The 12,884-nt window shown below is 37.0% G+C and overlaps 1 protein-coding gene across 6 annotated transcripts in view; it reads right to left on the bottom strand.

Moving 5' to 3' along the window:
- The window catches only part of plxnb2b (plexin b2b), a 523,354-nt gene that overhangs the window by 75,854 nt on the left and 434,616 nt on the right, over nt 1-12,884 (bottom strand). For all 6 annotated transcript variants that reach the window (XM_061969610.2, XM_061969615.2, XM_061969611.2 and 3 more), the window contains 2 exons: nt 10,697-10,790; nt 2,047-2,244 (listed from right to left, as the gene is read on the bottom strand). In XM_061969610.2, coding sequence (XP_061825594.1) covers nt 2,047-2,244; nt 10,697-10,790 — 292 coding nt within the window. The remainder of the gene's footprint in view (nt 1-2,046; nt 2,245-10,696; nt 10,791-12,884) is intronic.

Raw genomic sequence — 12,884 nt, 5'->3', positions numbered from 1 at the left:
CCTCTTTTTGTTAGCGTTTTCAAATGATACATTCTAAATACGTCAAGAAAAAGGTTCAAACCTTTTGTTTCCAACCTTTAATCCTCCTATTTGAATGTTATTTTAGAGCTCGATTTAAATATTGTTTCATGTAAATCCTTCAAGATGCATGCATCACAATGCAAGCAGAATACACGTTGAGGAATGATCACAAACATGCCTCAACACATTCTTTCTGCTTGCGGCACCGTCACAAGGTTGAAGCGATGAAATTCAATTTCTGATGGCGCCATAAACAATCACACCGCCAAGCAAGGATTTATTATTAAATGCGCTCTGTTATGCAATCATAAAACTATCTGGTCTACTACAGGGAAGGGGAAATATGACTTTTTTTTTTAATCCTTCAGACACATCACTGTCATAACAACAGTGACTCAGCAGAAAAAGGCGCCGTCATTCTGACAGTGCAACATCAACAAGAACCTGTCTCGGTCAGACTTGCCCTGAGTCATCCCTCAGTGATGATGGAGTATTTCCCATGATGACCCTCTCCACCTTTCTTTGTGCTTTCTTATTGTTGGAGGATGTCTTGTAATTTGTGATGGACTCCTTATTTATTAACTTTCCATTTTAAATTTGTATATAATTGTTTATAAAACATTGTTTCATCATAACAATTAGAAAATTATAATTATTAATACTAGTACTGTTATATTTATGGTATTAGATTACATTATTTTAATGTGTTACTTTTATTTACCTTTATTTGTTGTTTTAATATTCAAAAATGTTTATACAATTATAATCTATCATGACATTATTATTATTATTATTATTATTATTGTTAAATTTACGGTATTAGATTACATTAATTTAATGTGTCGTTTTTTGATTTTTTAAAATACAATTATATAAAATATTGTTAGCACTATATATAAGAACGGCTATTGTTTTTTTTCTATTATTCTATTTGTTGTTTTTAATGTTCCATTTTTTAAATATAATTATGCATCATTACATTCATTAATATTGGTAATTGTTATATTTAAAGTATTGTATTACATTTGTTTAGTGTGTCATTTTTATATCTACCTTTTTAAAAATGCAATTACATACATTATTACCACTATATATTATTATTATTGCATTCTTTCTATTCAATATATTTGTTATTTTTAATATTTAAAATTGTATATAGTTAATTTGAATATTACATTATTATTGTTAATAGTTTGATTTACGGTACTAGATAACATTATTTTAAGAGGTAGGTTTTTCTATATTTACTTTTAAAAAACAAAAAAACACAATTATTGTATTGCATTTCAACTATCTAATTATTATTATGAAATAGTAATCACTACGATTAGTTTTGTAATATGTTTGATTATTTTATTAATTATAATACATTCTTTATTAATGATACGCAATATACGTATGTTAGAAATAAACTCAAACTCAAGACTTAATGAGTATATATATTATATATTTATTGTAATCTATTTTTTTTTGTTTAACTTGTATACATCCATCCATTCATTTTCTACCGCTTGTCCCTAACCGTTGATTATAAAAATGTTTGGGGGAAAAACCCGTACCTTTACCGTAACCTGTTTTTATTGTTATAGGTTTTTTATGTCTAAATTTTACAATTTCAATGTTTATATTATTATCTAGTATTGCATGTATTTTTATATGTATTTTTTTAAATTATTATTATTGCATCATTTAATATATTTTACATATTAAAATATTTACAGTACATACTCATTATTTATTTTTCAAACATAGGTTGTTCTTGAGTAAACAGATCTTATTGGTGTTCTTCAAACACAATAAACCCTTTGTGTCCAAAGTTGGGGCTATGGGCCATTTGTGGCCCACAGCTTACAACAGCTTACATTTTATCGGAGAGCGGGGCAAGCAGCGCAGGTGCGATGCAGAGTACTTAACATAAAATGAAACACATTTGGCATCGGAACTTTAAAAAAAAGGCTGACTGTCGAGCCAAATCGAAAACAACGTCCAGTAACATAAACAAACTGCGCTATAGTGTGCACTCACAGTGACGATGATGATGCTGGCCTCCGTGAAGAGCCTCTTGGGAAGCTCGTAGAAGACGGGGTCCTGGTGGTAGTCAAAGGTCTTCAGCTCCTTCTCCCAGTTGTCCAGCTGAATGTACGTCCTGGCGTGCTGACTCAGCGATCCGTTGATCGTCGGGGAGCGGAACTGGATGACGGTGTCGCTCTTCTCATGGGCCACCTAAAAGAATCAGAATCAGAATTAGAAGTACTTTATTAATCCCCGAGGGGGAATTGAGATTTTCAGCACAATCCCATTCAAGATCACACAAACATTACAGGGAGACAGAAAAAAGATTGCTGACGGGTCTGCCAAGTTCCAGCGCCCCCTACAAAAAAAGGGTGAGAAACAGGTAAACGTTGGGGAGTAAAGAAATATTCAGTCAAAGGCTGGAGTCCAGGGAGGGGGTCCAGACTGAGGCCAGGAAAAAAAACTCATAGCCATAACACACATAAACAAGCAGAGGTGGGTAGTAACGCGCTACATTTACTCCGTTACATCTACTTGAGTAACTTTTGGGATAAATTGTACTTCTAAGAGTAGTTTTAATGCAACATACTTTTACTTTAGTATATATATATATTTATAGAGAAGAAACGCTACTTTTACTCCGCTACTTTTATCTACATTCAGCTCGCTACTCGCTACTAATTTTTATCGATCTGTTAATGCACGCTTTGTTTGTTTTGGTCTGTCAGACAGACCTTCATAGTGCCTGCGTTTCAACAAATACAGTCACTGGTGACGTTCACTCCGTTCCACCAATCAGATGCAGTCACTGGTGACGTTGGACCAATCAAACAGAGCCAGGCGGTCACATGACCTGACTTAAACAAGTTGAAAAACTTATTGGGGTGTTACCATTTAGTGGTCAATTGTACGGAATATATACTGTACTGTGCAATCTACTAATAAAAGTTTCAATCAATCAATCAAAAGTGTGAAGGACAAAAGACCCTTTTTTATTTCAACCGTACATCCCGTCAAAAGCCTAAAGACTGACTGCACAGTTCCTGTCTTCACAATAAAAGTGCCGCTCCATCGCGCCTGCGCTTTCAAAACAAGAGTCTCCGAAAGCCAGCGCAAACAAGCTAGCAAGCTACGGAGTTTGCCGCCAATGTATTTCTTGTAAAGTGTATAAAAATAAATATGGAAGCTGGACGAATAAGATGCCAAAAACCAACCACTTTCATGTGGTATTAGACAGAAAGGAGGAACTTTTTTCTCCTCCATTTGAAAACGTGGACGCTATCAGCACTACTGTCTGATTACAATCAATGCAAGTCATCAGAATCAGGTAATACACCAACTTATATTCTTGTCTTCATGAAAGAAAGGAATCTATATGTGTTAAACATGCATGTATATTCATTAAAACACCTTTAACATGTAAACAAAAACGGCAAAATAAATAAATATAAATTATATACTGTATATATATGTGTATATATATATATATATATATATATATATATATATATATATATATATATATATATATATATATATATATATATATAAATGTGTGTGTGTATATATATATATATATATATATCAGTGTTTCCCACAGGACAGGCATCTATTTGTGGTGGTGTGGTCGGCGGGCGGTTGGGGGGGGGGGGGGGGCGGCGTCAGCGGCGATGACCAAGAAGAACGCGGAGTTGGAATATAATTACAACATTTTATGTACATATTTATATACAGATTTGAACAATTAGTGATTCACTGAAATATATTTATTAATTGTGGTTCTTACAAAAAATATATCTTATAAAATATAAAAGCTAAAATGTCTCTTAAAGCTCTGCCCCTTTAATTAGTGAATACTAAATAATTTAACTTTAGCCTACTACTACAACCATATTATTTACCAGCAACATGAAGTGAAACAGAGGCAGAGGTGTCCTGCCACAGTCAGTCAACCTCCTCCTCCTCCTCCTGCTGCTGAACAGGTCGCACCTGTGGTCCGGACTGTAGGCCTACCTCCTCTCCAAGTCGAGCCCTTTTCGGCCGTTGAAAATATTTTTCTATACTCATCTGTGTGAAGGAGTGAACATCCAACATTAGAATGTATTACTAACGAGCAGAAGCGCTCTATGTACAGTGCCGTCTAACCTTAAGCGGCAGCAGCTCAACACATGCAGAGTTCAACGTTAAGGTTTTTTTCTACTTGCCTGACTTCTCAAATCTACTTGCCCCAATATTTGTACATGTCCTGCCTAGGTTTTTTTCTGGCTGTGTAGTGCTCATGGCTTATATCTTAATAGAATCCTTCCCGTTGACTATTTACAACACTACACAGTGTTTATTATCATTATTATTATTATTATTATTATCTATAATTGCATTTAAATGGCATTGCATACATGTAAAATTAAATGCTATTTCACATTATTTGACCAGTAGCAGTTACACTCATCTGAACAGGTCAGCCACCTGTTTAAAGCCCAATCACAGTTGAAATCTTGAAATGAATGGTCTTTAATGGCCAAAACATTAACCTGGACAACATTTTAACAGCTGGTTGGCTCAGATTTGATTATTTTCATTGCATTCACATGCTGCAGTGGACAGTGGACAATTTAGCTTCAGTCCATGTGTGTTTATTGACAACATGGTTATAACCTGGACACGTTAGCTCGTCGGTATTGTAACACGTGACTGTTACTACGTGCGTCTGCCCCGGGCCACGAGTCAAACAGCGGCGGTGTTAATGAAGCAGCGTCAGGCTGCTCACCGTCAGTGAAACGCTCGGTGAAATCACGGATTAACGTTAAATATATGACAAGCCGCGAGCGATGCAGCTATAACCTATCTACTAGTGATGGGTTGATGAGGCGTCATGAAGCGTTTTGACACATTGCAAAACTGTATTGATACTGTGTCGATACTGTGTCACTAAATAATGACATCTGCTGGACATTAAAAATCCCTACAGGCAACCTATGGACCGACTCAACTGACACTGATTTTATGACCTAGTACAGTGGTTCTCAAATGGGGGTACGCGAACCCCTGGGGGTACTTGAAGGTATGCCAAGGGGTACGTGAGATTTTTAAAAAATATTCTAAAAATAGCAACAATTCAAAAATCCTTTATATATTTATTGAATAATACTTCAACAAAATATGAATGTAAGTTCATAAACTCAGTGAAGCACAAGCTCAGGTTTGTCACTAAAATGTCTGTCAAAAAGAACTGTGAAAAGAAATGTAACTATGCAATATTCAGTGTTGACAGCTAGATTTTTTGTGGACATGTTCCATAAATATTGATGTTAAAGATTTATTTTTTTTGTGAAGAAATGTTTAGAATTACGGTAAGTTCATGAATCCAGATGGATCTCTAATACAATCCCCAAAGAGGGCACTTTAAGTTGATTATTACTTCTAGGTGTAGAAATCTTTATTTATAATTGAATCACTTGTTTATTTTTCAACAAGTTTTTAGTTATTTTTATATCTTTTTTTTCCAAATAGTTCAAGAAAGACCACTACAAATGAGCAATATTTTGCACTGTTATACAATTTAATAAATCAGAAACTGGTGACATAGTGCTGTATTTTACTTCTTTATCTTTTTTTTTTCAACCAAAAATGCTTTGCTCTGATTAGGGGGTACTTGAATTTAAAAAAAAATCACAAGGGGTACATTGCTGAAAAAAGGTTGAGAACCACTGACCTAGTATATACAATAATATAAACCAAGTCATTGTATTTCATTTAGGATTATTTCATAACTTCATTTAAATAAAAATATATTTTTTGTCTTTTTTAGATACAGTCAAATAATGTGAACATGTATCATAACATGGAAATCTAAGAGAACGTGTTGTGAATGAGGATGCTTGTGGACCTGGAAATTATTATTTATTTATTTTTACACATTTTTATTAAAAAAAAAACAGTTTTTCCAACGTATTCAATTTTAGACGCTTTCTCTTCTTAGTTATTATTTCTCCGGCTGTAGAAAAGAGCCGCTCACAGGCCATAGAGGAGGCGTCAGTGCGACACAGTTCGCGTATCGGTCACGTGACCAAAACAGCTCATGATCGGTCACGTGACTTTCTAAAAGCGGTACGCGCACCGACACAGGGTTTCGCTCTATGAGCTCGACGCATGCGCCGATGCATCGGTGTTGCCGGACCCATCACTACTATCTACCTATAACACCTGTAAAAATGAAGCAATGCTACCACGCTAGCAAGCGTTAGCTAGCCGGCTATGAGCCACCAAGCTGCTAACTGTCGCCAAAAGGCACCATTTAAGTTTTTTTCCCCATGGCATCCTGGATCAAGGCTTTCAGCAGCTTTTGGACGTTTGAGGTAGAAACGTAGGAAGCGCCATCATTATGAAAAGTAGCCGGCGAGTATTTTGATTCCGTCCGTCCGTTCGTCCGTCCCTCTTCTTCTGGCCCACCAGGTGAATTAAGTGCTATTGCATAGTGCATAGTAGGCTACCGCCACCTACTGCACCTGAGGTGTAACTACAAGCAACATTCACAGACAGTCCCATTGCTTTTATGAGCGGTCGACCGAGTCAAAAGCCGAAAAATCCATTTGTGGCGGACGTAATTCTTTCGTGGCGGGCCGCCACAAATAAATGAATGTGTGGGAAACACTGTATATATATATATATATATATGTGTGTGTATATATATATATATATATATGTGTGTATGTATATATATATATATATATATATATATATATATATATATATATATATATATATATATATATGTGTGTGTGTATATATATATATATATATATATATAAATATGATATGTGTGTGTATGTTACTCATCAGTTACTCAGTACTTGAGTACCGGTAGTTTTTTCACAACATACTTTTTACTTTTACTCAAGTAAATATTTGGGTGACTACTCCTTACTTTTACTTGAGTAATAAATCTCTAAAGTAACAGTACTCTTACTTGAGTACAATTTCTGGCTACTCTACCCACCTCTGTAAACAAGTAACATAGAATCCACAAAACTTGCAACAGAGGGGAGGGAGCGGAGATACAGAGGCCGGCTGCTGCTGTATAAGCGCCACTCAGCCGTCCATCACTCCTAAGGGGAATCAAGTTGTGGTGAAGGTGTGGGGTGGTTGTTTATCTGTGTGTGTGTGTGTGTGAGGGGGGGGGGCTGCATATGCCCATTGTCCAGGGTGTATTGTTGTTGTGTCTATAGGCCTATAATTAAAAGTCGGCGAGGTAAATAGGTGGCGAGTAATAAGTTATGGTGACAAAGTTTATGAGGCATCGTGCAAAAAGTGGCTGTTTGAGGACTGTGAGAGGCAATCAACTCATGTTTTCATTGTTAGTAAAACCTCAATCTGTCACCCGAGAACCATGCTGACTCACTCCTCCCCTTCTCGCTGTTTCTTTTACAGTGCGCTGATATTTTTGCCGGCGCGCCATGGCTAGGTGACAACTCCACGTCGGCTCGTTAAAAATACAACAGCCGCGATGGCGGCGTTACAACGTGAGATTGTGCCTTCGTGCGACATGCACAGCGAGTTCAAGCTGTCAGTCACGGCGACGCCAAACTTTCACACCGCCGATGACGCCTCTCCTGCGTCAACACCTGCTGCCTACAGGCGCACGGCGCGGGACGGGAAGATTGTTGACAATCCAAACTTTGTTTTAATCAGTGACCGCAAAGAATTGTGTGGAGTTGATTGTTGGAAACAGTCGATAATAATAATCTTTATGCTATTCAATACAAATAGAGATGGGTAACAAATATGGTGCTTTTATAGGTACTGGCCGAATTCCGGTGGTACTAGGCTGGGCGATAAGCCTGAAAACTATATCACGATATAGGATTTTATATGTTGATCGATATCATTAATTATTGATACTATTTATGACATATTTAAACCTGCCAATAAATACAGTAAAACAATTTCCAACTTACCAAGAGTGCTATTTATCAGTGGAGGGAATGTCTGGTAGATAGGTAGGATGAGCGCGGGGACAAGATATATTTTATTACTACCGCTTCAAGAGGTAGTCACCTGAAATGGTTTTCACTTCACAGGTGTGCTCGAAGCTCATGGAGAGAATGCCAAGAGTGTGCAAAGCAGTAATCAGAGCAAAGGGTGGCTATTTTGAAGAAACTAGAATATAAAATATGTTTTCAGTTATTTCCCTTGTTTTGTTAAGTACATAACTCCACATGTGTTCATTCATAGTTTTGATGCCTTCAGTGACAATCTACAATGTAAATAGTCATGAAATTAAAGAAAACGCATTGAATGAGGAGAAGATGTGTCCAAACTTTTGGCCTGTACTGTATATATATATATATATATATATATATATATATATATATATATATATATATATATATATATATATATATATATATGTATACACTAGGGGTGTAACGGTACGTGTATTTGTATTGAACCGTTTCGGTACGAGGGTTTCGGTTCGTTTCGTTTCGGTTCGGAGGTGTACCGAACGAGTTTCCACACGGCCATATTAAGTAGCGTGCCGCACGTTGTGTAAACAATGCATACCGAGGCACAACACACGGCATGCTAGCAACGACCGGGCTACGACAACATGTAAAAGCCAGAGCTGGAAGAACCTCCTGCCCTTTAGATCTCCCGTTTGGGAACACTTTGGCTGCGCGATACAACAATGGAGGACAGAGGTTTGCCGACATTGTTCAGCAGCTGCTTCTGACAACACGTCAAACATGCTAACCCATTTGAAGTGTCACCACCGCATTCAAGCAGCCTCTCCTCGGCGAGTCAGGCAGGGCTAAAGCAATAACAAATGTTTTTATAGCAGCAGATTTAAGACCATATTGCATTACAAACTAGATTTTGACCCACTTCTATGGTGGAAGAACAATAAGCCCATATATCCTCTTACTGCCAAGTTAGCCAGGCTGTTGCAATTTTTATATGTAGAAGAACAGTTTTGTCATTTTATTTAATCTGAGCAACAACTTGAGGCAGTTTAATGTTGATTAACGTGGACCCCGACTTAAACTAGTTGAAAAACTTATTGGGGTGTTACCATTTAGTTGTCAATTGTACGGAATATGTACTATACTGTGCAATCTACTAATAAAAGTCTCAATCAATCAATCAAAAAAAGCACTTTATATGTAGAAAGGTTTGTTAAGAAACCATTCTGAGCCTTATCTTATTTAGTTTTTATTTTATATATGTTGACCACATTAACCCTGGCAATGGACCCTGCGTGTATATGTATGTTATGCCATTGTTTACTAATTTGGTAAATAAATAACCCAAAAATGTATATTTTGTTGTTTTCTTACTGTACCGAAAATGAACCGAACCGTGACCTCTAAACCGAGGTACGTACCGAACCGAAATTTTTGTGTACCGTTACACCCCTAATATACACACATACATATGAAGATGATCACCTTGACCTGGTCATTTGAAAAATAGCTCGCCTGCTGAAAAAGTGTGGGCACCCTTGATCTAAAGCTAAATGTTGCAGTGGTTGTTTTCATCATTCTAAATGGGTTATATTTCCTAATTCCACGACCTCCGTCCGCAAAACAGCATCATTTTGTCTGCTCCCAGTGGATTAATGTGCAATAATCCGATGGGTGAACATCCAAACGGTAGCTGGGCCAACACTTAGCCGCATATCTGGCAACAAATGAGGCTGGTTTAGAAAGTATGTGTTACAAGAAAGTGCTCCAGGAGTCTGAGCAGCAATGTAATGTGCATGTTTACACAAGAGGCCGGCACACATGCAGAGGGAAATGACTTGGCTGGACTTAAACCACAACAAGCTTAAGAAGGTGACCAGCCCAGGCCTTGGAGATAACACTTATTTCCACGCCAGCCTTTCATATCACTCCAGTCCCTCATGGGACGGAGGCAAGTGGGGGACTTGGCCCGTGAGTCGGGTGATAAAGAGCAACATAATCTCCCGCAAACCTTAATACCGGTATTAAATTTATCCCTGTAAAGGAAATGATCAACATTTTTTCTGCTTAGAGCTCGCCGCTAACACTGAGGACAGGCAAGCTGCCTGCTGCCACTTTTAAGCCCTCCCCTCCCCTATTTGACAGAGTCAATCTTGCTTTCTTAAGCTGAAGGGGGACGCAGTGTTTTTGGCGGGAGCGCTATCTCCAATCCTACAGGTTTTAGGATTTATGGACTGGGAAGTAAGATGAAGTAACACTGGCTTAGGTAATCTCTGGGATCAAGCGGGAGGGGAAGTGTGTCGGCCAGGAGGAAGACGAAGAAACGCTTGACGAGGCCGGGAATGAATCACCACTGTATTCGTAAAGATGGATGGACAGGCGGCAGGCGGGTACAGATAATAATGGAGAAAAAAAAGGCAAAGGAGAAGTGAACGCATTCAAGAAGAGAAAATGAAGTGAAGAAAGAAATGATGATTGTGTGAGAACAGATTGATGGGGACAATAGGGAGAGGATGGTGCAGATAATTATAGAGAATTGAAAAAGAAATGGAACACACACACACACACACACACACACACACACACACACACACACACACACACACACACACACACACACACACACACACACACACACACACACACACACACACACACAAAGGCGCGCGCGCACACGCACTCACACGCACGCACGCACACACCTCAGATGATGTCACGTTGTCTGCCCGGACATTAATGACGGCTCGCTGAATGATGTCGAAACCAGAACCGGTCACAACGATGTTTCTGCCGCCGCTGCAACACAAACACACACAATAGCTTCAAAATGGCATTCAAGTGAAAACATTTCAGGTGTCTAAATTACAACTGAACGCTCGCACAGTGGAAGAAATACGCTTCAAAAAGCCAAACCATCATCATGTGTGACACCACTTTAGACTCAAATAGAACATACATGATTACTTTTCGGACCATAGGGCGCACCGGATTATAAGGCACAATGCCGATAAGCGGGTCTATTCAGGTCTATTTTCACTCAAAAGGCGCACCAAATTATAAGGCGCATTGCCGATGAGCGGGTCTATTCAGGTGTATTTTCACTCAAAAGGCGCACCAAATTATAAGGCACAATGCCGATGAGCGGGTCTATTCAGGTCTATTTTCACTCAAAAGGCGCACCAAATTATAAGGCACAATGCCGATGAGCAGGTCTTTTCGGGTCTATTTTCACTCAAAAGGCACACCAAATTATAAGGCGCATTAAAGGGGTCAAAATATTATTATTTTTCCCTACATTTAAAACACGTAATGGTGGTTCTTTGGTCAAAATGTTGCATAGATCATGTTTTACAGACCATCTTCAAGTCGTCTCTTCAGGATGCGCCGTTTTGTTGGTGGTCTTATTTACGTGCCTCCACTTCGACAGCGTCTTCTCCCTGTCATCTTTGTTGTACCGGTAGTAGTTTTTTAGCGCTTCCATAGCAAGACTACTGACAGATATAAGTTAGAAAAGCTATCTTAGAAACAGCAAAAGCAGAGGATGAATGGACCACAACAAGAAGATAAAAAAAATATATATATTAATTTATTACATCGTCAGACGACAACTAAGTCCTTAGTGTAATTTTTGTAATTTAAGGAAATCGTTATTAATAATCGGTCCGCTAAATTGTGAACCACTCCCTGTATTGGTTGTTACTACTTTATTTTTGACAATATATAATTTTTTTAGCAACTTTTTGTCCGCAAATCAATTAAATCATGTTATTAGAATGTGCATTTGTTTTTGCATTACGATGTAGCAATATTTTGTCGATTGTTTTTTTTTTTATAAGTCAGGAGGCTTAATGTTTTTGCAATGCCTTTATGTAAAAACATTGTTTATTCAAGATAATTAAAAACAACATTTTATAGTGTTCACAAAATGCATTGTTTCCATTAAACCTATAATTAAAGAATGTTGTCCACCCAAGTGGACATTTCCCCAACTATGTAAACACATTGCTTGTTAAAGGCAATTAAAAACAACATTTTATAGTGTTCGCAAAATGCATTTTATCAGTTAAACCTATGATTAAAGAATGTTGTCCACCCTAGTGGACATTTCCCCAACTATGTAAAAACATTGTTTATTAAAGAAAATTAAAAACAACATTTTATAGTGTTCGCAAAATGCATTTTATCAATTAAACCGATAATTAAAAAATGTTGTCCACCTTTATGGACATTTCCCCAACTATGTAAAAATATTGCTTGCTAAAGACAATTAAAAACAACATTTTATAGTGTTCGCAAAATGTATTTTATCAGTTAAACCTATGATTAAAGAATGTTGTCCACCCTAGGTGACATTTCTCCAACTATGTAAAAACATTGTTTATTAAAGAAAATTAAAAACAAATGTTATAGTGTTTGCAAAATGCATTTTATCCATTAAACCTATAATTAAAAAATGTTGTCCACCCTTGTGGACATTTTCCCAACTATGTAAAAACATTGCTTGTTAAAGACAATTAAAAACAACATTTTATAGTGTTCGCAAAATGCATTTTTATCAGTTAAACCTATGATTAAAGAATGTTGTCCACCCTAGTGGACATTTCCCCAACTTTGCAAAAACATTGTTTATTTAAGAAAATTAAAAACAACATTTTATAGTGTTCGCAAAATGTATTTTATCAATTAAACCTATAATTAAAAAATGTTGTACACCCTTGTGGACATTTCCCCAACTATGTAAAAACATTGCTTGTTAAAAACAATTAAAAACAACATTTTATAGTGTTCGCAAAATGTATTTTATCAGTTAAACCTATGATTAAAGAATGTTGTCCACCCTAGTTGACATTTCTCCAATTATGTAAAAGCATTGTTTATTAAAGACAATTA

The sequence above is a fragment of the Nerophis lumbriciformis genome, linkage group LG10, assembly GCF_033978685.3.
Source record: "Nerophis lumbriciformis linkage group LG10, RoL_Nlum_v2.1, whole genome shotgun sequence".
Lineage (NCBI taxonomy): Eukaryota > Metazoa > Chordata > Actinopteri > Syngnathiformes > Syngnathidae > Nerophis > Nerophis lumbriciformis.
This window is presented reverse-complemented; position numbering and strand designations above follow the sequence as displayed.